Consider the following 27095-nt stretch of genomic DNA (forward strand, 5'->3'; position numbering starts at 1 on the left):
GAGAAGAGAAGAGAAGAGAAGAGAAGAGAAGAGAAAAGAAGAGAAAAGAGAAGAGAAGAGAAGAGAAGAGAAGAGAAGAGAAGAGAAGAGAAGAGAAGAGAAGAGAAGAGAAGAGAAGAGAAGAGAAGAGAAGAAACTCTTTGCTTCAAAATGTCTTAAACCATAAAATTATTTTTACTATGATTATCATTTTTGTGACTGGAATTAATTGTATTCAAGCAATCCTTGGAAACACTCCATACACTTAACATGCCCTTCAGGCTCATATTACCACTACAGACAATGTCCTCAGGTTTGACAAGCAAGCAGCTCTTTGTTCTTCAGCTTCCACGACAGATCTTCCATGTACAGTTTGCTCCTCTAGGCACTCCCCAGCTTGGCTTCCCTGCCTGTAACAGAGACTCCAGTATATAACAAATTCTCAAGCTGAAGGCTAGAAATATGCATAAGCATGTTAGAAGTATTTGTCTCTTCCAGAATGTTAAATAACTTTGCCAGGTAAAAGGGCTCAAGAACTGTTGAAGGGAACTGCAAAGTGGTGCTTTGTAAAAGCTTTATAAAGACAGATGCAAAGGCTCATCTTAGCTATGCAGATGGCGGAATTCCTCTGCAGTTGAAAAGTATCGTAATTTTTATTTTTACTGTTAAAAAAAAGATTGACGTTAAGAATTACAGGACGGATCGCTGATATAGAAGAAGTGTACATCAATGTAGTGTAAGGATTAGCATGCATTAGTTCATACATTCCTCACATTTAAGGAACTATATGCACTTCATTTTAAATGAAATTAACTAAAAATCTTTTCCAAAGAATGAAGCTTTTTATTTATTTTTCTTACATTAGTTATGCCATGGGAAAAGCCCAAAAGGTTTTCTTTGCAGTATTTCTAATTTAATTAAGAGCAAGAACCAATTAAAAACTCAAATGGTTTCCCATGAACTTTTAGACTGAAGTGTTGGATAAATTTAGATTCCCAATAAAACCTAATTTAATTTCAAAATGTTCTGGCCAAGTTTTTTAGAAATAGATGCTTATAGGTAGGATGCTATGTCTATATTTTTAGGCAACACAGAAGAAGGATCTACATTTCAGAAGTTCTGTGCATCAAAGTACCCAAAAATAAATCAACACAAGCAGCTGAATTTCAGTTTCCTTCAGATCAGACAATTCTTTTAAAGATCTATTGCAAATGTGAACAACTCTTGTTGTCTTCCTTATGATCCTATAGGCATAGGCTATGTATAGAATTGATAGAAATGTACAAAACATGGATTTAAGTACCTAAATTTTGATTCAATTTGTAAAAATCTTGCTTAAACATTTGTACAGACATAATTAAAGCTACTGTAGAAATTTATTGATCTTTTAAAGGAGCCATTTTTCAGGGAGATGCCAGGAATTTCTGTCTGCCATCCTACTCCCGATTTACTAAGGCCAGCAGAACAGAACATCACTGAGGAAGACATTCAGTCAGATTGGGCTTGTCCTTATCCAAACACGGATCCAAAATACCAATCCAGTGTGTGTGTGTGTACACACACACAGGAAAAGTGAAATAAAACAGTTAATCAAGAAAGACCGGTCTGAGGAGTTTTTGTGAAGGGTGCAATAAACAGGAATGTTTGTCCTGACAGGAGAAGGGAGAGTGAGATTACACGTGTTCTTGTTGCTGAAGACATGGAGATACTAGCCATCAGGGAACTTTCCACCTGCACCTAACAGCAATATAACTTTTAAAATTATAAGTTAAAGGTAAATTACTAGTAAATTAACAGACTTTTTTTTTTTTAAGATATCATAAAGAGTAGAATCTGAACACTGTCTAATTACGGTTTTGGACATGTATTTAAAGTATTGCAAACAAAAATAAAGGGAAAAAATTATGTAAGCTGCCATATGGAATTAGGAATGAAAGAACCACAGAATGGGCCACGTTGAAAGAGACCACAGTGGGTCATCTGGTCCAACCTCCTTGCTCAAGCAGGGCCATCCAAGAGCACACTGCACAGGATTGCATCCAGGTGGTTCTTGAATATCTCCAGTGAGGGAGATTCCATTAAATTCAAAATTTGAAGGTCAAGCTATAAGACTTCCTCAAAGAAAGGATTCTACTGTGACTATTTAGGGTGATGACACACTTCATGTTAATATGAATTATGATTAAGTTGCCTGATGATGTTGAACACAGAACACCCAGTCCCAACTACAATGTTTCAGGAATCACCTTGCTCAAAATGAGGCCCATGAAGGCTGACAGGAAACTGAGCTGTCATATATAACACATAATCACAAAATAAGTATGTAAAGTACTTGTATTATATATACAGAAAATACTGTTGTCTGATTAGCTGTGCTTCAACAATAAAAATAGTTCTTTTACATGCTGAAGGTAACTGCTTATAAGAGAAAGATGATGAATTGAACCTGCTCAACACCACAGCAGAAGTACCTCACCTGCAGTCTCTGTACCTTTTATTAAGTATCCCCTTGAGGGAATCCCATGGCTCCATAACTCATTTTTTCTTTTCTAGAACAGATTCCTACTGTTTTGGTGCTACAGACAACTATTCTCCCAACCCCCACTAAAAGCTGGATGCTAGACACCTCATAACTGGTCAACAAACACACTAAATACTTTGCACCAGAGGCAGCATCTTCTTCAATATCATCTCCTTCTTCTGCATCCGGTTCAGGCATCCAGTAGCAAAGGAACACATACATGGATTTTCTGTGATGGAAAACCTCTCTTACCACGTGTCTCATGGATGACTCTGCGTATCTCTAGATTTTTGTTCCTAGACCCACTGCAGAGAACCTGCGATACCACCACCTGTTCTTTAGAGATCTCTTAGTTTATCAAAACGTGCAGGCTGCCTTTTACTGTAAAGTGCTTGTGCTGTAAAAACACCTTTGGAATTAAGCCTAAGCCCACTGATGTGAGCTGATCCAGCCTGTATCAACGACATTAAGAATTGGGCAATAGAGTTCTGTAGTGCTCCAGGAAGGTTTGTTTTTGACAACCAATGGCTTTTCTTGCATTAGGCTAATTTGCTGAATCTTCTCTCTCCTATATGATATTTAAACAAAGTAAGATGAATTCCAGTTATGACATAGGCTTCCCATTTAATATTTCCCCCTCAAAATGCAGCTTGGATTTAGTAATTAATCAGTGATATCCTGCAGAGTCTACAGACTATCATGAACACTTAGACAACACACATATTTCCCCAAACTCAGCAAAGGGAATCCAAGAAACTGAATTTACATAAACAATAAAAAGATTTTTCTGTGCAAGTTCATAAATTCTGACAGTTCATGGAAGAAGACACTTGAGATGAGTTAAGACGCTTTAACAACTCTACACAAAGGCAAGTACTGGCTCAAAAAGCAGTCAGCATTCTGGAAATGACTAATGAAGTATTACAGCACAGGTCTGCTAGTGGATGCTTTGGCTTACACTGCATAGCTAAGGAGCAGCAACACGGTATCATAAATGCAAGAGTCATTATTTGTGAATATGTGACATATCCAGCTTCTGAACATTATGAATCCTGTTCACTGAGTCTTGAGAGTGGATTATTTAGTGTTTTATGGTTTAAAAAGCAATAGATTCAGTCTGTCAAAGATAGGTAAGCACAGAACCTGCTTTCTCACTTCAAACTGGCAGATGCTACAACAGTCCTTCTAAAGGCTTATATTAACACTTCCACTGCAGTACATAAAGGTTATGTAACACATTCCCACTGGTTGGAAAATATTTTCTAAAAAAATACCTGCAAGCAGCATGGATTTGTTTGATGGTTGTTATCTGTGTGAAGACAGATCACACACATCTGTCTGGTCTATGAGGAAAAGTCTATGAAGGATTTTCATTGAAATGTAGTAAACACATTTGACCATATTTCAGTCTCTAGTGTCTCATTTTGTTTATCAAACATGTGTGGCCCAGTCTGAAAGAAATCCAAAATTTTTTGCCAATGAGTAGAATGGAATGATTTCCTAATGATGCTAAGTCTTCATCTACACCAGGCTTAGCCTTGCCATTCAGATGAGATAACTTGAGGCTAAAGATTACCTGATAGATTGGTGGATCATAACAGCAGATCAACCGTAACTTGGTTGCTGGAAAGATCACACATACTAATTTTCTGATACTCATAGCACTGCTAGAAGAAACAAGGATTTAACAAAATACATTTTCAAGTGGGGAAAAGCTGAAACTGAAGGAGCATAATTATAATTTTGTCATTAACTCCATATAAGAAGCAAATTCAGCATATTCAGTATTGAGAAGGAAACTAAACTTGTTCTCAGAAGCTCCAAGTCTCATTCTCACCTCTGCTCTGATTTGTCACATCAGCTTTAAAGTTTGTAAAATGTCTGTAAAATGAAGCTGACTTACAAATATACTCAAAATTGGGATCTGGGAATGATAGTCCTATACAATCTGGGAATGCAATCTGGGAATGATAGTGCTATACATTACTATTACATATATCCTACAGAAATACCTTCCCTTTCTGATTTATATATCCCTTACTAACTTATACTTTACCTTATAAATTTGCTCTATTTACTCTGCAATTTACTCAATGTTGTTCTTTCCTTAAAGATTAAACATTATAAAAGTCTTAAATGGGAAGAAGCAGGAAGAATTCAAGCTTACTTATGTACCATGTAGAAATTTCTCTATCTTGTCTTCCATCTATCTGTGTAACAAGTTCCTACAGGAATCAAGGATAAGCCTACATATGTTCTGAGAGATTATTCATGCATTATATTAAAAAAAAACACTTTCAGAAGTGCTTAAATTCTTCAAAGATGAGGGCAATATAAGACAAACTATCAGAGAAGCTGAACTGCTTAACTGTTAGAATTGTTTAAAAAAATGTCTTTGTATGCCTAACAATGACAAACATTAGAGACCAGACCTGAAGTAGTTACTAAGAAAAACTGCAATTTCTACAGTGATTTTTAAAACCAAGTATAAAGGCAATTTCACCTGCCATACCTGTAAAAAAATTATCAGTATTTAGTAAAAGTAAGGAACTCCAACTCAGAGAAGGTTTGAAGTAAATTTGAGCATATTTATTAAAGAAAGAGACCATAAATTATATTTTAATAAAAATCAGCATTTTTTCAGCATGTCTAGTTCTAAATTGTTTACAGTTTTTTCTTTCATGTAAAAAATAAATCCATAGAGCAAGACAGAACTGAAACTAGACACAAATTGAATTACTTTTTATATGGCAACTTGCTCAAAAATAAAACTGTCACCAATTGATTATCACTTACTGTTTTTTTAAGAAATAAGTTTATGGAAAAGTTATGATCATTCAATACATTTCATTTTTTTTTGTTAGAATAGATTGAGAATCTCATTTTAATAAAATCTGAAACGTTAAAATATATTTTTCAGTGTGAATATATTACTGCCTCAACATTTTTTGCTGTACAGATTTAGTTACTTATGGCAACATAATTGGCTGGAAAGATGCCAGTTTGTCCTCCTATTCTTCCTTCCCACCAATCAAACTGGGAATTTGTTTTAGTTGTGACTGTGATTTTGTCTCCAGCTTTGAATGTCAAGTCACCTGGCTGTTGTCCTTCAAATGAATAAAGTGCTGTCACTTCTACTGGATCACTTGAAGAGTTATCTGAAATGAAAGAAATTAAATAAGAAGAAAATTACTAAAGGAAATTACTAGTGTCTGCTCATACACTAAGTTCTTAAAATACAGTATACAAGAGTAGAAAGCAGTGACATAGACACCAAAATAATCTGAGCATATAAACCACTAATGAAAAAACCCTTCCATTTTCACTATATTCTTAGTAAGTGAAATTTGATTTCCAACCTACTGGGACAATCTATTTAATAAAGTAGTACTCTATACAAAATAAAGATCAGCCACTTTTTCTGTATGCCTCATACAGAGACAGTGGGAGGAAAAGTGTGTGGAAGAAAGCGTGAGTGCTTCCTGAACAACTGCTAAAGGAACTCCTGCTCAGATTTTAGTTTTGATATGTGTTGTGACAGTTTCTTCATAGAAAAGCAGAGAATTTGATTTTTGACTCAAACCTCAAGGTATAGGATGGCAAAATACAAAATATCTGCACGTTCCCTTCTCTTTCCATAGGGTTTGCAGTGCCTGGGATTTTGGTGTATCTTGCGTGTTAAATAGGACACACAAAATGTGACAGTGGAAATAACTGATTACAGTTTGATGTATTGGAAGTAACTTAGTTTGCACAGTGGTATTTTAGACTGCATATACAAATGGCATTTATTCTGCTTACACTAATCTTTTACATATCTCCTTCAGTCCTTAGCTGGTGTTGGAATCATGTCCTGAGTCTTCTGATCTAGTTTTAAAATCATCAAAATCTTGGATATTATTACTCAGCCTCGATTCCTGTTGAAAGTTCTTAGCCAATATCTCAGTGGTTACTATTATTATTGAACTTTTAATCTAAGTGAATATTTTCAATTTACTAATAATTCTGTTTTCTCTCAATTCCTTTAACTGTCTGAACTATACGAGGTAGTTGCATTTGTTTAACATTGGTTTAGAACACAGTTAAACCTCTTGCATGAATGCATCTAGAAGTGAAAAACTGAAGGTGCAATGGAAGAGTAGTTAAGAGGAAATAATGTTGTTTACACAGTCAGGTGGAGAGATTTCAGGATGTACTGCTCATATGGACATGATGGTTGCACAAATGCTCAGGCATGAAAGATGAAAGGCTTTTAGCATTAGCTGCACCTGCTTGCTGTCAAAACTGTTGCAAAAAGGGAAACCCAAGCTCTTATTAGTCTACACATTGCAAGCACAGAGCTGGAAAGAATGGTGAGAGAAGCATCGATACTTTTTTTTTTTGCAGTCTGTCTTCAACAACTGATACCCACAGATCTTTTCTTCTTGTTGCTTTTATAATTTCAAAAGAAAAAGTAAAAATTCTTTTCCCCCAAGGCTCACGAACACAATCAGCATCCAAAAGAGGACAGAGAAGAAAAATGCACTACAAAGGTATGTGTAAATAGCAAAGTTTTCCCCCTGCCAGCAGCATCTGTCAATATATATGTTCATTCTACAGGTCAGTTCTTTCCTTTCATGATCTGCATTTGTAGCAATCATCAAGGACTAATAAAAAATTATTTGGCTATGTGTTGGGAGAGAGTTGGTCGCAGATAAGTCAAATACTGTCTTTCTTAATCACACAACCTCTCCTGATATCTATATTCATGATCTAAAATCACACAACATTTCTTTTGATGTGAAAATGTTTATGAGGTCCATATCTTCACCAGTTACTCCTACCAAAAAAGGCATTACAGCTTTTCTAAATAGCTCTTTTACTTTCACACTTGAAAGCCTGACAGCCTGAGTATTCAGCAATTACATGATATTCCTCCAAGAATTCAAACACTTGATGCAGTTGGGATGATACAATGTGCTCCTATGCAATGTGTGGTTTGAACCTAGATATTTTGATTGAGGAAATCATAGCCAAACCCACAGAAGTAAAAGACTGACTTTTTATTCCTAGTAATACTTAAAGAATAGTCAGAAAATACTGTGGCTCAGGAACTCTTCAGGTGTTAAAGCATGAAAACAGTTATTACTCAGTTCATATAAAATGGAAGAGGGGCTGTGTTTCACTCCTCTGCCACATTCAGGCAGTTCACATGGGTAAAAGTGCACTTATACGTTACGATGAAGGCAACAAATTCGTATACTTTGAGTTCTTAAACATACGTGTTTCCATCACCTAAATGCTCAAATGAATCATCACTCAAGGAAAATTAGAGTTACTATGTATTTATAACTGCCCAAAATACGTTAATAAACTTGGAAAAAATAGAAATTTGACTGAGCAAAAGAAGAGACCAAAAGTGCTAGAAGTGATGTGAGAGCTTCTTTTCATTACATTCTTTTCATTACGTGTCAAGACCACCATAATATGTTAGCAATGGCAGCAACTAATAGTTACCTCCTCCATGGCTGAACTTGCATTAAGACTATAATTCCTTTTACATAAACTCCTGAGTATTCTGAAATTAGCTTAGTAAAAATAGGAAGAAAAATGAAGGGAAACTAGACACAAAATGAAGCATAAAAAGATGGAAAAAAAGTAGCATGTGTGAGATATTAAAGTGCAGGAGTGCATTTAAACACATCACAACTGTTCCTCCAACTATTGTTTGTCATATGAACAAGATTATTTCATATGTTTCTCTTCTCACTTTTTGTGCCTGTACATATGTATCTTTCGAAACACACAGAAACATCAAAACACTGCAGCTGAATATGAACATTCAGTTCTGTGTCCTTGCCCCATTTGCTACCTGCTGTCATTTTAAAGTGTTTTACAGCTTTATACCTGTCAGCTATTTCATAATCATTTCTACTTAATTTTCCCTAGCAGCTTTCTCCCGTACTATAGTTTCACTTTATTTTATTTCTCACAAAGATTCTAATTTCTGTGCTTAAATTTTGTAGTTTTGTACCATAAAGCAGATTGAATGCATATTTATTACCTCCAGATTGCAGCATCCCATGCCTCATATTTATACGGATCGTCCAAACAAATAGGTACCTTAAATGAATGCACTGTTACAAAATCTATCATTGATTGTAAGGGGAAGCTATTTCATGTTATCATTTCCCAATGTCAGGTGTACATAAAAGAGTTTTAAATAAAATTGTTTTATTCAATGTGAAGACTGCTCAATGCATATACAGAAAATACATTTGCAGCTCACACAAGATGGTGCTACAGTGCTACATACAGCATATGATACTGAAATCAATGAGATTTATGAGTGTGCACACTGTAATAAAAACAAAGTATACTGTGGAATAGCCGTAATTATTGGTATTTGAATACACACACCACACTTTCAAGAACACAGTGGTCAAAACAGAAATATAGAAATTTCGGTTGAAGATCAATTAGTGCAGCAGCCAGCACATATAGATGCTTTAGCATATGTGGGTAGGGCATATGCTTGACAACAAACTGCTCTGACCACAATATCCTTTCATTTTTATTCATCTTTACATAATGTAATGATTTCAAGTTTTTGCTAAGGACTTCTGCTATGGAGAGAAGAGTTGGTGGGGTATAAATTAGAGTGAATTTACAGCCTCTTGAGTGTGCTGCAGTACCAGTCCCAGGGTGAACAAAAGAGCAACAAAACTATCTTTAATTATGGCACATTTGCCACAGAACAAAAGCATTTTTTATAACGTTACAGATACACTGTCTACATTTCTATGAATCAGTTCAAGAGTGCCAGAGCCTTTGACTGTAAGGCCAACTGGCATAGACTGGCCACACACATTCTAGCAAGCATTCACCATCCAGAGAGGAGAGCCACATTCAAACTGCCTACTGGTTTCTATACTGGAGTAACAACTAAACCACATCTAGGAATTATCTGGAAAAGTGCAAGGTGAGAATAATGCCAAGGAGTTTTCTAACAACACAATCACATAGGTAAATGAGTTATAGTGCTTGGGCCCATGTCTTCACGCTCTTTAATTTACCAGGAGATAAAGTAACCACTACTTTCACATTCTAATGTGAAGCTATAAAATACTAGTAAAGCCACAGGCTGTTTCTAAAACTGGTTTTCAGAGAAGAACAGACATTTTACATAACTTTGGCTTGATCTTCTTATACTTCCAAAACCCAGATCTGAGTTGGAACACAGAATAGCGGAGTCCAGCTGTGGGTCCCAAATTTAATTTTACCAGCATAGATGCATATATTCCCTAGCCACCAAACGTTTGAAGCTGAACAGCTTGCAGAAGATATGCTGCTTTTGGCCATGGACAGAGCAGTAAAACTGAAATAAATTTCATGTACTTGAGGTTAGTGATGGGATTGCTAAACATCCACTTTGCAAAATTTGCTAATTGTGAGTAATTTGAGAACTAGCATGGTTTTGTGGGTCATGTGTGCACCTATGTCATAGTTTAATGCCAGCTGGCAACTAAACACCACACAGCTCATTCCCTGCCTCCTCCCAGGTTAGATGCAGCAGAGAACTGGCTAAAACTCATGGACTCATGGGTTGAGATAAGAACAGTTAAATTGAACAGTTTAATTGAAATAAAATAATAATAATTTAATAAAAAATGTAATGAAAAGGAATATAACAAAAAGAGAGAAATAGAACCCGAGAAAAACAAGTGATGCAAATGAACAGCAATTGCTCACCACCAACCAAATGATGCTCAGCCTGTTCCGAAGCAGTGAACCCCAGGAAGCTCTCCCCCAAGCTTATATACTGAGCACGACATCATATGGTGTGGAATAACCCTTTGGCTAGTTGGGGTCAGCCATGTGTCCATCTGTGTCCCCTCCCAATTTCTTGTGCACCCCCAGCCCACTTGCTGATAGAGCACCATAAGAGGCTGAAAAGTCCTTGACTTAAGGTAACCCCTACTCTGCAACACCTAAAACATGAGTATGTTACCATCTTAAATCCAAACCTCAAAACTGTACCAGCTACGAAGAGGAAAATTAACTCTACCCCAGATAAAACCAGGACAGACTATGATAGCAACTATAAGTAAACTAACATAAAGTATTACTGCTGATTTTGGGTTCATCCATATAAATCACATTAAGAAGCTTGCATAAAAGAGCCCTGCGACTCTGGTGTTGTCACCACCACCAAGCCATCTGATCAGGGGTAGTGATCACTGACAGGGCGTCCCTGTTACTGACTGTCCATGTATTATGCACGTTCTGCTAAATACCTCCTTGGGTAAATGGACTGTGGGTCTGATTTCTTTTGAAGTTGAAAGGTTATAACATTTTTTTTTATCAGAACACAACATATCATATGAAAATATGTCTATGTAGACATACTGAATAGTGTCTCTATCTTACTCAAGATTTTTGTGCAACCTTTATAATGCATGGGTATAGTAACTGCTATTTAAAAATCAATCTGAAAGAGCAACACTTGTCACATTCTGACTTCTACTTTCTTTGTGCTTTTTAAAGTAGAGAGAAGTGACTGGAACTGCCACAAAATGTTACAAGTCAGACGAGTCTCCAGCATCAGAGATGACAGAAGTTGTATAGTGCTGGCATAAAAGCTCCTCCAAAAAGTGTCAACTTACAGAAAAGCTGTAATAGAATTCTCATTGTTTTAATGGAGACCTAGAAAACTAAGCAATCTCATGGACCCTGTTTGTGCAGAAGAAAGAGAAAACCAACAAACAGACCAAATGATGGAAAGCAACTAACGGATTAGGCAGATGCAAACACCTATGCTTTTGAAAACAAACATATCAAGTATCAGAAAGGGTTAGTATACTAGTACACTGCTCAGAGGCATTGAAAGGATCAGGTACTGGCCATAGGTTGAAGATGAGAGATGTAACTAGCAGTGAACAGACAAGTCTTAGTTTTTTACCCATTATGGGACACTGGGCTTTTATTTGGAATGGATTAGTATTGAGTTTATAATCAGAGTTCAGGAAAGTAGGCCGAAGAACTAGGTTAATTACTGGGCCCACTGCAAATCTCTGAGTAAAAAATGATAGTTGGCACCAGCAAAAATGAAGACTTTATAGGAAATTTTAATGGCCACCCTTAGAAAATGGTCTGGACAACACCACCTGTTAAGATATGACAAATGCTGTGTGTTTATACATATATTGGTTATACTAAAATGCCTGAAAGATGTTTGCCCTAAATTAGCACATTGAAAAGGATGACTATTATCAGGTCCCAACTACCAGTGATGCCCAGTGACACAGGCAATGAGTACACACTGAAACACGTCTGGTGCCGTCTGAACATCATGTTTGCTGAGCTTTAACAAGTAGTTATAATGAAGGAACTTATTTAACTGCTGGTCTAGTAAGGAGGGCAACTATGTGTTGTGATGATACAACTGGGCTGAGAGTATGAATTCAAATATATAATAAAAAGCTCTAGTTTCCCTGAGAAACTAGAATGGCTTTTCCTTTTTGTAAAAACAAATCAGTTTAGCCTAAGACTGATGGAGTGACTGGGGTTACTGTTATGATTAAGGCAAGGATGAGAGTTTAATAAAAAAAGCATCTGAAGAGAAAGATTCATTGGTGGACAAGCAATACCAGAAATGAAATGATGCATTAAATGGCAAGAGTAAGTATCTTACAGATATGTCTGCATTTGCTGTGTTCCTCAACTGATAGAGCTAGATTTGAAAACTAAAAGATAACACTGGATCCTTCCAGGAGAAGTGAAGGATAGAAAAGAGCAACAATTTTCTTACTGCCCATTGAGAGGCATACAAGTTATTGCATTATAGTCAAAGCCAGCTTTAAGGGTGGAACTAGAATTTGAGCACAGAATCCAGACAGCAACAGTTATTCAGCTTCTGCACTCACTGTTACTAGGGGTCTGAACTGGCCCAGTTCTTTCAGTGATTACCCTGCCCTTCCTCCTTTATGTTGCCTTCAGTAAACCTTGAGATGAAGGGTGGATCTGTCAGGGAGTGCTTTTGGATCTGTGTGAGCTCAACAAGCCTTGAGGTTTACTGAGCAATATTTCAGGTAGGGTAGGGACTGCAGGCACCAGAGAGATACATTTTCTGCTGGATCCAGCATACTATGCATTAAAATGTGAAAGGCAAGGGGTGGGCAAAGAAAATGGCACGTAGTAAATTCTAAAGGCATTGGGGTAACTACTAATGACAGAGATAGCTTCTGAAGTAGCATTAGGCCTTGATCATGCCTAAAGGCAGGTGGAGAAACAGCTTAAGTTCAACTTTGAAGTAGGTAGGTGAACTAACTTATATCTGTAATGCTAACAAGACTGAAATGAAAGCTGGATCTGTCAGGAGTGCTTTATGTTCTGTTTGAGCTCAAAGACATACTTGAGAGCCAGTGGAGGAATGTGAAGGATGGACAAAATGATAGGGCAGGAAATTAACTTTGAAGCAAGAACTGAATCTAGATGAGAGTAAAGGAATATTGAATTTGTAAAGGTCACAGAGAAGGATGTTGCAACAATTGAATCATAACAGGACAAAAGCGTAGACACAAGTGGAGACAGAAAGAAAAGGCTGCATCTTTAAAATGGTATTCAGAGAACATCTATAGGACTCATTGCTCCTATAGTGAAAGTGAGAACTTCTTCTAAAGAAGTCAAGTTGAACAACACACAAGCTCTGCAATGGTCAGCAACAGAAAGTTTCAGATTCTCTTTGGCCATTTTTAGCTTGAATTCATAATTAGTTAACAGAAGAGTACCAAAGTAAGGAAGAAACTGAAATATTTCTCTGCAGCAAATGTTATCTAGCAAATTAAATGGGACAAAGGACAGCTATCTGGGAAATCTTAACAGAAAAAGAGAGGGCTGATATGGAAGCCTTCTCAGTGAGACACTTCAAACATACATGTAAATGCAATTACAGACAAAGCTCAGCAACAGAATTCAGGGATCACAAATATTACCAAAGAAAACAGAAGATGAAAATTAATCTATCAGGTTAAATACAGGATGATGGAATGCAATTTCTAGTATGGGATTATAAAGAGGTCAGCAGAGACTTGGAGCAACAGTTACATTTACATCAGTGAATGGAGCAGTACTGGCCCTTTCCATGTTATGTTCCCTTTTCCATATTAACTTGATGTCTCCAAATCAGAGTACCTTCATTCATATTGGCTACTAGGGACATGCTAACTCTGGCACATGCTAACTTCCCACTTACTAAGGACAGTCATACTAAAATCATCAAAATCATGGTTACCTGAAATGGGGGGGGAGGGCAGACAAAACAATGAGAATCTTCTGCATCTGTGAAAGCTATACAGTATACAGAAGATATGAGGATGAGTGCAACCATTATATCTGTATCAGTATCCTCCTGAAAGATACACTATGGATGGACTGGTCTGAGGGGACAGACCCTGGCGAACAGTCTGGTAATGCAAGGCCTCCATATAGGTCAGACTGGCAGCATGTAACAAAATAAAGCACATTCCCTGAGACCTATGTCAGAGACTGGTTGGTGTGTTGCCAGACAATAAACCACCTTTTTGGCCACTCCTCTTTTTACCCTCATTAGTCACCTTGGAAGGTCACTTTAGAGCTATACTCTCCCTGTTGCTAAGACAGGTTCCTTAATGACCAGTGTAAAGTAATTGAGTACTAGTACACATCCTTTTTTTGTTTGTTTGTTTGTTTGCCAACACTGTCCTTGGGCTGAAACCTTTCTTTCTTGACATTTATCTTCCTTATACTTTTGTAGTCAAAAAACATTGTTTCAAACATTCAGACTGTTTGACTAAAAATAACTTAGCTGCCTCATATCAGTGACTCCTTGCTTCACTCATTGGACTTACTGTTCTCCACATCTGAGTAAACAGAATATTACCATTGGGTAAAAGGCCTTTAGGTAACTGACCTCTCACAATACCATTAAATGAAGAGCTGTTAAATGGAAAAGTGAAGGAACTGAAGGAACAGAGAACTCATTTTGTGGAGATCATGGATTTATGTTTGAATGTGAAAATAGTAATTAAAAAAAATTGGGATGAATCAGCACAGGAGTCTGTCAGAATGTTTTATGTTGATGAGGAGATAGTCATGAATGAAGAAATCAGCAAATGAAAAATGGAAGGGGAAGGAGAGAAGCAAATACCGGAGGAACTGGAAGCCACAGAAAACTGAGGTACAAGAACAGAAGAGATATTAGTGATGTAGCAGAGACATACTTTTAGCTGAAGATTGAGCTGAATGCAGAATATGTGATAAAGCTAGACAACATGGAGCTAAGGGGTCAAATCCATTTGGCAGAATCTTAATGAAGTTGCAAAAACTAACAACAAAGACGGAGAAAAATAAAGGGGATGTGTACATAACTCATTGCAATATAAGAAAAATATTAAGCTCTCCGAGAGCGTCCAAAGGAGGGCAATGAAGATGGTGAAGGGTCTTGAGCAGAAGCTTGTGAGGAGTGGCTGAGGTCACTTGGTCTGTTCAACCTGGAGGAGACTGAGGGGAGACCTCATTGCAGTTACAACTTCCTTGTGAGGGGAAGAGGAGGGGCAGGCATTGATATCTCTCTGTGGTGACCAGTGACAGGACCTGAGGGAATGGCCTGAAATTGTGTCAGGAGAGGCTCAGGTTAAATATGAGAAAAAGGTTCATCATCCAGAGGGTGGCTGGGCACTGGAACAGGCTCCCCAGAGAAGTGGTCACAGCACCAAGCCTGACAGAGTCCAAGAAGCATTTAGACAGCATTTAGACAATGCTCTCAGGTACATGGTATGACTCTTAGGGATGGTCCTGTGCAGGGCTAAGGGTTGGACTAGATGATCCTTATGGGTCCATTCCAACTCAGAATATTCAGTGTAAAGAAACTTAAACATATATACAGAGATTTTGACTATGAATGGATGTATTCCATATCCCATAACTCTAAACCCAGAGCCATATTAGAATTCAACATAATACAATCTTGAACACAGATGTTACTCATTAAATTGATGATTGTTAATCCAGAAAAAAGTCATCAGTTCTATAAACTGCTTTAATATTAGTGGATTCTGAAAGGAGAGAAATACCTGTGTACAATAATGGAACCTATTCCAAGGTTAAAAAAACAACAACAACAAAAAGGAAGTTAGCAAACAGGAAACTAGAGAGATGCCAAGTTAGGAGGGAAAATTAAGATGTCTTTGTGATTAGTGCCTTTATCTGTTTCCTGACCGTAAGAAGAAATATGAGCACATGAAGTAAAAGGTGCAGCTGTTTCAAAGAGTCTAAGGAAACAGGCCTAAAACTGACCTGTTGAGATTAATTTAGAAAATGTTTAAGAAAAGCATTAATCAATTTCAAGCCAAAACATTAATTGTGTAGTCAATACAGAGTGGTCCAAAACAACTGGAGGGTGTGTTGTTCGATACAATGCTAATTCTTCAGCTCTCATTTCTCCAAAGAATTATGAAGCTGAAATTACTAATAGCCTTAGTGATACAGCATCTTTTTCAAGAACGAGGCAAATCCAACATCTTGGTTATGTATGATCAGTCATACTGGGGAGTATGGACCTTTTACTATATCTAAACTTATCTTCTTGGTTTCCATTATATTTTAAGTCTATTTCTGAACTATTTCGTAGAAGAGCAACTATGAAAATAACTCATGAACAGAAGGTAATGCCCTACAGAGATTTGATTTCTTAGGTGAACTGCACCAGGGATAGTCAAAAAAGCACTGGAAGGGAACTGAGAGGGAGTATGTGGCCACAAGATGTAATAAATGGTTTAGTGCTGAGTTTTTGAGGAAACCACCAATTATTTCAACACACCAATGTCCTGAAAGCTGCTCAGTTTAATGTTAAGGATCTCACACCTTAGGTCACTATTACATTTTATAATTGTCTGAAAGCATTTTAAATCAGGAATGAATACTAGGAAATAATATGAATAAATGAATAGTTTTAAATTCAAAATATGTGAATTGATAGTGGTCTTGATCATAATAAGTCTAATGAGTCACACTATGAATCAGACCAAAGAAACAACTGAAGACACACTTTGTTGATATTCTAAAAGCAATCTTAGAAATTGTTCAGTATCTGAAAGCATACATGTATGCTAAACTTGTCTCCGTAGAGACAAAGCTATGGAAATGATTTCATTTACATTACCTTAAGAGTCAAACATGCATAGAATACCTCTGAAAACACACATAAAGATACTCATAGGTAAAGAAATAAAGCTACAAAAGTACATACTTTTACACTTGTTCCTACATGCACACATACAAAAAAAATAATCTTTTTCTACAACTTATTTTTCCACTCGTGAGTTTAGAAAGCAATGAAAATGATGCAAACTACAACTGTAAACAGTATTCTATTATTGAAATAGTAAATACATGGTTTGCAATGGATGAATATCTCCTCAAATCTATAAACCTCTTGCATATATTATGTAATTCCTTTATTAAAAAGGACTGGATCATTTACCTTCTGGAATGAAAAAAAAAAAAAGTTCCAAAGTGTTATTATGAAATATTGAAAGCACACTGCCTCAAAATATCCCCCTTATGACCACATGCAATAATACAAACATGACAGATATAATGTCTCATTCTATGTGACTTTTAGAAAATGGGCATTTTGGAGATAGCAATTTCATTAGGTCTTAAATATTTTTAATGTTTCATGGATGCAGAAGTTTAATGCAATTAATAGTCTATCCTCTGACGATACTTAATTCCAAGGCTTTACTATTTTTAAGTAGTTTCTAACAAATATTGTTTAGGTAATGTCAACTTTAGCTTAAAGTTAGGGCTCAGAGCCACAAAAGATGATGATGTTGAGTTCAAATTCACAGCTAGGATGCACAAAAGTTAAGTCAAATTACTGAATTACCTAATTTGCAATGTCACGATAAGCAGAAACAAAACAGTCACTTACTAGGCCCTTACTGGTCTGTTCTCAGGCTTTATCATTCACTATGCCTGGCAACAGGCCTAAAGCAGCAGCATCTTTGGAAAGTGGCAAATGATCTGTTCAAAAACTTAAGATAGAAATGAAGTAAGGAAAGTCAGAGAAAGGATGAAAGAAAGTGCCATATGAGTTATTACACAGAGAACAAAAGGGCAATGAACTGAAAGATGTCATGGCTTTCTTCTCTCATAACAAGACAAAACATCAGCCAGTGGGGCCTAAGGAAAAGAGAGTAAAGAAGAACCATATTGTAGTATATTACACACTGTGACCCTGAATAAACTAACATTTCAGCTCTTATATGGCAACAAAATCTTACACATTCTAATGGCTACTTGGAAAAAAAAGTCTTCAAGCAACTCTCATGTAGAAAGAAAAACAGTAGCCTAACTCTATCCTAAATACTAGAAGTCATGAAAATAATTTCAGTTCTTGAACCACACCAGTACACAGATAAGCTCTTTTCTCCACCTGATGTGCTCATTTTCCATATTCTTAGCTCTCACCTCTCAGCTTTTAGCTTAAGACAAAAGGGGTTTATTGCAGCTTCTAGAGCAAAACAGATGTATACTTACTGACAAATTTCATTTTAGTTGTTTCTGGACAAATTACAAACCAAGTGAAAACAAACAAATTTCTTACAAGTGAAATCTCTTATGTCCTATTCAGATTAAACTACTAATTTCCTTAATGGCTTTTTTAATTTTGTTTTTTTTTTTCAGAAGTAGACTCACCTCAAAAAACCCTCATCATACACAAAACAACAATCTCAGATCTCACTGAACAGATGTTTGGGAAGGCCTAAATATGCACAGTAGATTTGACATTTTATATCTACAGGTACTAATCTGCTATAATCAGATATATTCTGTACAGATAGTGGAAGTATGTCATATGCCACCATTGATCCAAATAATCTCCAATAATGCCCATCTGATCAAAGGTCGGGAGACATGATATTCAGCAAATCACACTCAGAACAAATAATCCCTTGCCTTAGCTGTTTTTTTTGGTCAAATATGGCTTGTTTGGGGTAAGTAAACAAAACCACTTTTCTTTCTCTACTTGCCAGGAAAAAAAAAGCTTCTTAGGAAACTCAAAGTATTTAAATTCAACATTGAAATCTGAAAATAATTAATTCTCCATGTCTAAGAAACAAGGATGGACTTTAGGGGGTAAGTGAGCTTCACTATCAGTATGGTAAAACAGTATTCCTTAAATGCCCCACAAATGCCTATTTTGCTATCAGTTACAAAAACCTGCTCTGAAGAGGGAGACAAAGCATGAGTTGCATTGCTCTCTACTACTGTCACTTATGGGCAAAGAATTGTTCCATACCCAGAACACATAATGTCTGTTTTGTTACAGCAGCTGTAGATTTAAGCAATTTCATAAACAAAGAATCATAGAATGGCTTGGGTTGGAAGATCCACACCCCCTGCCATGAGCAAGGACACCTTCCACTAGACCAGGTTTGTTCAGGTCACCACCCAATGTGGCCTTGAACGCTTTCAGGGGCACGGCATCCACAGCTTCTCAGGGCAATCTGCCAGTACCTCACCACCCTCACAGTAAAGAATTTCTTCTAAATAACTAACTCAAACTTATTCTTGCTTAGTTTGAAGCCATTCCTCCTTGTCCTATCATTACCTGCTCTTTTAAAAAGTCCTTCTTCATCTCTCTTGTAGGTCCCCTTTGGGTACTGAAAGACTACAATGAGGTCACCCCAAAGCCTTCCTTTCTCCAGGCTGAACAACCCCAACTCTCAGCCTTTCCCCATAGGAGAGGTGCTCCATCCCTCTAATCAAATTAATGGCCTCCTCTGGACTTGCTCCAACAGGTTGATGTCCTTCTTGTGCTGGGAACTCCTGAGCTGGATGCAGCACTCCAGGTGGGGTCTCCTGAGAGCAAAGGAGAGGGAAAGAATCCCCTCCCTTGACCTGCTGGCCACGCTGCTTTCGATGCAGCTCAGGACACATTTGGCTTTCTGGGCTGTGAGTGTACATTGCCTGGTCATGTCCAGCCTCTCATTTACCAGCACCCCTAAGTCCTTCTCAGCAGGGCTGCTCTGGATATGTTCATTCCCCAGCCTGTATTGATATTGGGGGTTGCCCTGACCCAGGTGCAGCACCTCGCACTTGGTCTTGTTAAATCTCATGAGGTTCTCCTGGGCCCACTTCTCAAGTTTGTCCAGATCCCTCTGGATGGCATCCCATTCTTCAAGTGTGTCAACTACACCACTCAGCATGGTGCCATATGCAAATTTGCTAAGGATACATTCAATCCCTTCATCTACATCATTAACAAAGATATTAAACAACACTTGTCCAAATATGGATCCCTAAGGGACACCACTTGTCACGGATGTCCATCACCTCTCTGGATGTGACAATCCAACCAAACCTTATCCACCAAACAGTCCACCTATCAAATCGATATGTCTCCATCTTAGAGAGAAGGATGTTGTGTGGGATCATATCAAAGGTTTCACAGAAGTTGAGAGAAATGACATCTGTAGCCCTTCCTTTTTCCACTGATGAAATCACTCCATCATAGAAGGTTGGTCAGGGTTGGTCAGGCAGGACTTGCCCTTGGTGAAGCCATACTGACTTTCTTGAATCACCTCCCTGTTCCCCACGTACCTTAGCATAGCTTGTAGGAGGATCTGTTCCATGATCTTCCCAGGCACAGAGGTGAGGCTGAAAGGTCTGTAGTTACTGGGGTCCTCCTTTTTACCCTATTTAAAGATGGGTACAATGTTTCCCTTTATTCAGTGGAATACATGTTCAAGGTACATGGATAATATCAAGGAAGGCCCGTATCATTCCAGAAACTATGCTCTTTAGTATGTCATGGTACTAAATATATATTCCAGTTCTTGGAACAAGAGCAAAATGAAATGTTAAGCCCTCTTCCACTTTCATGGGGACTGTCTCCAAACCCTATTTTCTGAATTAGCTGCAGAGATAAATGTTTTGTATTACTTCAGCTGGGTACTTTGTCCAGTGTTACAAAGCCCTCCAGTTGATTTTCAGAATAACTTAATAATTACATTCTCCATTAACAAAGAAATGGTGGCTGGAAAAAAACTCTTCAAAGCAAAGTTAGCCAGAGATGTTCCATACCAAGGTACGCCACCCTCAGTTTTGCTCCAAAGCCTCAACAGATAAGAAATTCATTATCAGCTGAAAATTTGTATGCATGGAATGAAGGTATTATACACACTTTTAATATAAGAGGCTCACAAAACCCAGAAAATGGCTCAAGTATTTTTGACCTCTTCTATATAAGCTGGAAATGGACCATTTCAAAGCAGATTCCAAGTCACCAACTAATGCCGCTACTGAACAGTGTCATGTCTAGCAAACAAAACTGATGGTTGAAACAGACCTGACTATATTTAAAGTTTAAGTTACTGTGCAAATTTAGCTCATTCAGTATGAAACATATTTCGCTGGTTTTGAGTTTCTGGTCTAGTAGAGAACATGCTGGCTCATCATCTTCATGTGCTGATTGAATGCTTTCTATCTTTGTTTCAGCACACTCAGCTTTTGCATTAAAGAAGTGCCTTTTTTGTTAAGCATCTGTGGATGTATTTGATATTTAGGATATAAAAAACCCCACCTCCTGCTTGCAAGAGCCAATTCCATAACAGTACTTTTGCTGATTACTTTTTGGATTTTTCTGACTTTTCCAAAAACAATTACATATTTTATCGAAACAAAATGGTCAAATAAACTGTATCAATGTCAAGGGCTTTATCATGTTCAAGATGACATTTGTGCAAATAATGCCTGTGCTGAAATCATCCTGCAAAAGTTGAGGTGCATTGCTAAGCATAACCTTCATATTCTGAAAAGTAAAGTACAGTGACAAGAAGTGAGCTCAGTTTTATTCAGGTCAAACTGATGATTTAGGAATGATCTGCAGATCTTTTATGTTGACAAGCTTCTCCATGCTTCCTCTACATATACCAAGTTAGCATCTCAGCCTGAATACACTGTCTCTACATTTTGATTCTCAAATCTCTGTACTGTCAGATTCAAATGGTATTATTGGCATGCAAGCTAGTTCACTTGATAGAAGTCTTAGCTTTTACTCTAGTCTAGGAAACAATCTGCAGCCTCAAGAAAAAAAAAAGTAGTAAATGCAGCATTTGTATACAGTTTCTGCCAGTTTCCTAGGGAAGTGTTTTGTGAAGTACTGATTGAAATTTTATTTTCAGCCTTGCATGAAGAAATACTTCTCTGGACTGGTTAGAAAAATGATTAAAAAAAATTATATGAGATAAAGGTATTTCATATGGAAACATAATAAATAATATTATTGTAAAAGGCCTCATTTGAAGGTCTGTTCACAATCCTCATCATCAATGTTTAAAACTGGTTGGGAAAGTAGATGACCAAGAATAGAAAGCCTGTTTTCAAGGGGACATCAAAATGAGCTTCAGAGAAAGAAAAGCATTATTTCACAGCTACACAGATGAAAGAGGTTACTACTACCAGACAAAGAAATCAGACAGAAAAGTATTTTAGCTAAAGAATAGGAAAGAATGAGAAAAAAAAAATTAACCTTGCCAAGAAAAAATATAGACGAAAATCAGGAAGAAGTTTCAAGGAATTATGGAAGATTCAGAAACTGCTTTCTGTAGCAAGAACTAGTGAGTATATGCTAACAGTCTTAATATGAAGTCTAGCACTTTCATGATAACATTTATATTATATGAACATCTGCAATATATAGAAAACTCTTTGTTAACTTTAGTTGTGTTAAGGGGCTCAAGGGTTATTGAAATCTATGCTAGGATTTATTCTTGCCATAGTTACTTATTTTCACTGCTCTTATGTTACTCCAACATCAGTACAGCCATTATTAACTCTATGTATACCAAAGGCTCCATCAACTTATAACTTCAAAAGGTATTCAATAGATGTTGCCGTCCTCTGCCGAATGGTGACCCAGGCAATTGCACTTCCACTTGCAGTGTCCCATGGCACAATTCTGTAATCATTCAATCACAGTCTAAACTGGTAGAAGAAAGGCAGATACTCCTATTCATCACAGAACAACTTCAGTAAGAATTAAAAACAGCACAGACCTCTGAACTAGAGCCTAAACTAATCAGTGAAAACTCTGCAACCTGCAACTTCCACAATCAGGAGGATGAAGCATCTTGGACTGCCATCATCACTCATGGTTCATGTTACACTTCCCAGCTGAGCAGAGCCAAACTTTGCAGAATACTCAGTACATCGGCCTGGCCAAAAAGTACAGTTAAGATAAAGTTATTGAAATGAAACACCAAATAGTTCCGCAATTTTCAGTCGAAATTTAAAAAAGGTATTAACAGTATTTTTCATACTTCTATAAACATGACAAAATGCTATATATGCTTTTAAGTCAAGTTGAATATTGGATGTGTAGATGCTCTTCCAAAAGAAAAAGCTTACAGTAACTACATTTCTGGAAAAAAAAAATCCCTTAGTTCAAGCATGAGGAAATTCAGGCTTGCAGATGGCATTCAGCCACTAACTCAAATTTGCCCAATGTGCAACAAATGTCAAGACAGATTTTTCCTCCAATAGTACCTCCAAACTTTCTCTACTATCCCATACCCAGCTGTACCACTAATCTCAAATTCTTCCTCATCCTTCTGTAGTTGTTGACAAACGGCAGAACTGGCAGGAGTAGAGAAGACACAGTCTGAACCTTATGGCAGGGACTAATACATGAAATTGTGTACCAGAGCAAGTTTTTCCATTCTATTTTTTCTTGCAGAGGAGTTTTTCTATTTTTCTTATTTTTAATCTTCTTTTGACACCTTCTTTGCTAAAGAGCAAAGGAGCTGCTAAAAGTACAAACATGCATCACTGAGGAAAAAGGGGGAAGAGAGATGCAAGTCTCATAGTACACAGAAAAATTAATACTTCACTTCCTTTTCATGAGAGTAGAGGCAATTTCCAGTTATATGGCAATAAGATTGCTAATGAGAAAGAGAAACCCAATGAAATGTAACAGGAAAGCCTTGATGCAATCCTTGCTAGACCTCCCCATGAACAGGAAAGAAATTTCTTGAAACTCTGTTTTTTTGCAAAGGTGAGAACCATTATTGAAACATTTCTAGAGCAGTTATTTGTCATACTAATTTAGCTTACATTAGTGTTTGCCTTACTGATTTCTTTTTCCATGGCCTTCTATTTCTTAATCAGGAACTAACAAATTTTCCCCAAAAGGTGAATGACCTTCTTAGTTTAATCAGCAATATCCAGCTGGCTGATCTGTGTGATGTAACACTGAACCAGCATAGTTAAGGTAGATGCAGGACTCCAGGTCCCTCCATGACAGAGAACACATCACTTTTTGGGGAACCGTGACACTTAATTTTACTGCTCATGGAAAAATATATTTAAAGTGGGTGCTCAGTTGCGGTAAAAAGTAATCAATTTCCAAAGAAAGAAAGTATTATCACAGTCTTCCCTTAGCACTTAGTATAAATTAGATGTTTTTGTCTCTGCTATCAAGATGGATCTATAAAGTATCACCCTACCTTTACTGCAAAAAGATTTCTCATTTCTTAGAATACTATTAGCTTTTGTCTCAAGTCATTCACGCACAAGGCATTTTACCATAGTCTGGATTGAAATTCTGTCTATCTATCACTTCCTTGAGGTAGTCAAAATTTTGTTTGGCTTCTATTACTATTAATGAAGCAGAAGCTCCCACACTCCCAAAGGCTTTTCTAGATAAGCAGATAGGAAAGCAATTTAAACTTGCTTTTGTCCTACGACTTGAACTACACAAAGAAAATACTAATATAGTACACAGCGTTGGAAAAACTTTTTAAGCATGTATTTCATAAATACACTAAAGCATTACTCTGTGTTACAATAGCTTCAGACAAGACTTTAACCTATACCATTTAACATTTTTATGCTAGCATGAAGAATTTCACATTTTAGTGCTGTGAATCAGAATTATCACCTTAATGGTGCTTTATACTTAAAAAATAAGCATAGATTGCACTGTTTTCCTATCCTTTAGCTCTGATTTCCTACTTTTTATTCCAAGACATTAAAAAATGCCAAGAAAAAACAGTTACTCATGCCAGAGTATCTGTTTCATATTTAGCACAACAGCTCTCTCCCCACGCATGTACCCATCAGGAAGACCCCAATTTCATTCTAGCACGTCTGACCTTAATCTTTCCGTGCTGTGTTGTATTTTGAGTTAGCTGATTATATGCATCAAGTTCTTTGTTTCAGTATGGCCAGTGAAGTCCTACATGCTATATATTTCCTCTCAGCTTGCCACAACATAAGCCATAAGCAGCTTGATTATCTGACTGATCACATTCATGATAGTAATAGTACGATCCTAGTAAAAGTGAATCAGGGATAAAAATAGCCTCAAAAATAATTTCCTGGGATTTCCTGGGTTTGGTTAGTATTAAGAAAGAGCTCATAATAGCAAGAAAATGAATACTGTGGGGAACCACCAGATGGATGTTTTATTTTTCTGGTAACTAAATATAAACATGTCACAAGTCTTGCCACGAAAAAGCCACAAAAATAGACCAAGCTTAGCTAAAACTCTTAAACCAAAACAAAAGCTCCCCTACTTTAGTTTACAAAATTAGTAGACAATGTCATGAAGGATTATGGCAGAAACATGGCATATCTCACTTTGTAACAATTTCCTAAAACAAATACCTATTTGTCACACTGAGCTGTCTTACTGATTGTACAATTTATAATCTGCTAGAGTTCCTCATCAAATTATAGTATAGAAGGAATAGATTACTGCACAGCTTGATGAGGGTGCTTCCTTACAATGTGAAATAGTTCTACTTGATCCTACAGCAAATCTCTTCCTTTCTTGGAAAAGGAGTAATTCACAAACCGAAGAATAAAAAATGGCTTTTTTTCCAGTTTCAAACACACAGCACATATCCACAGCACCTAAAGGAATATGCACATATCTGATTTTATTCTGTTTCCGTAGATGACTTAATTTCCAGTTCAAAAGTAAAATGGATTCTTCCCTTCACTGTGAACCACGGAGTCTTCCCCAGCACTTAAAAACAATAGGTTCTGGATTCCAGGTCTATGCAGATACAAAAAAACACTTAATAATCTTACGTAACTTAAAGTCTTTTAATTCAATTTAACTACAATTCAAGTCGGCAAAGGAAACTTCAGAATGATTGCACCATTTTAAATAATCTTGATCCAGAAGAGACCGAAAGAAGAAAATACTGAAACATTGACAATATGCTAGAAAAACAGACTTTAGGGATATGCTTGCCAACAACAAAGAAAAACAAAAATTCAGGTATTACACTGGGAAAAAGTTAATCCGAGACCACAGAGACAGCTGAATTTTATTGGCTTCAGATGAAATATTTTTACTTTCCTGTTGTGGTATTTAGTCTCAATGAAAATAAAAATGCCCAAGTCAAAAGTCATGCATCAAGAGGAGATTTGGACACACATTTCTCTTATAGCACAGTTGTCAAAATTTTTTTGTCAGTGGGCATTTCTAAACGTGGAACTGCACAGCTAATACAAATAACTGTATGTTAGATTTCTAGTTAAATTTGAGTTGTTCTAAAATAGGGCTTTTTTAAATCGAAGTTGAGAGGCATATAAAAAAAATAAAGTGATTGCCTCAATACATATTTAGCAAAGCAAGCCTATTTTAAAGTTGCAAGCACACACAATGACGTTTGCTTTCATCAGTTCTAACTAAAATTTCCATTGTTTCATTACACTGTGTTAAACAAGCTCAGCAATACACATAATTAGAGGTATTAATTAATGCAGAGAGTGCTAGAATGGTTTCCGTGTTCCAGGTTATGTTTTCTTTTTCAATTTTGAGCCATATTATCCTAGTGGGTAGTAGCTCTAAAAGTAACAAGATAATACGTCAGATGGAAACTGAACTGCAGAACAGGCATGCAAGTAAAATAAGTGAAACAGAAGGTGAATTCACAAGTAAAAATTATATTTTTATATAATTTTTTTCTCTCTCAGAGAGCTGTAGAACAGATTTTTTTTTCTAGCTTTTTACCTCAGAAGCAGTCTATGAATTCTTAGTCCATATAATTGTGTTGGCTTATTTAACACACTTTTGACTGGCCACAAAAACGTACTAAGAAAAGCAAATTCACATACAGATCCCGAAGTTTCCTTGACAAAATACTTTTCAGACGGTATGAAAATCTGTCTTGGAATTCTCTCAGGAAACAGATTTTCACAGATCCACTGAACCATCTGGCATTCATAGATTACCGAAAGAAACACAAATCATCTTGGAAATTATAGGGAACTGGGCCAGACCTGGTTACTGGAGAACTGTAACAATGAAAAGCAGCATCTCTGAGATGGATTTAGTTAACACAAACTGAGTTTACCACCTCATGGTACCACCAAATCAAAAAAGGGTTGATATTGCCTCAAGTGTTTTAACATAAATAAGTAATGTGCAAGAAGGTTAAAATAAATGAATAAATAAATAAAGAAAGAAAGAAAGAAAAAGATAAGGACTGGAGTTTAGTCCAAATTCATTAGAGCTTTTAGGAGCCCACATCTTACTGATCTCAGTGAGTTC

The 27095-nt window shown here is 36.8% G+C and overlaps 1 protein-coding gene across 2 annotated transcripts in view; it reads right to left on the reverse strand.

Moving 5' to 3' along the window:
- Nucleotides 1-5065: 5065 nt before the first annotated feature.
- The window catches only part of SH3YL1 (SH3 and SYLF domain containing 1), a 49763-nt gene continuing 27733 nt past the window's right edge, over nucleotides 5066-27095 (reverse strand). For both annotated transcript variants that reach the window (XM_027905672.1, XM_027905671.1), the window contains exon 10: nucleotides 5066-5658. In XM_027905672.1, coding sequence (XP_027761473.1) covers nucleotides 5462-5658 — 197 coding nt within the window. In that variant the 3' untranslated portion in view covers nucleotides 5066-5461. The remainder of the gene's footprint in view (nucleotides 5659-27095) is intronic.

The sequence above is a fragment of the Empidonax traillii genome, unplaced genomic scaffold (genome assembly GCF_003031625.1).
Source record: "Empidonax traillii isolate 1590-97213 ecotype Southwest subspecies unplaced genomic scaffold, ASM303162v1 scaffold1194:size157107, whole genome shotgun sequence".
In the NCBI taxonomy this organism is placed as follows: Eukaryota; Metazoa; Chordata; class Aves; order Passeriformes; family Tyrannidae; genus Empidonax; species Empidonax traillii.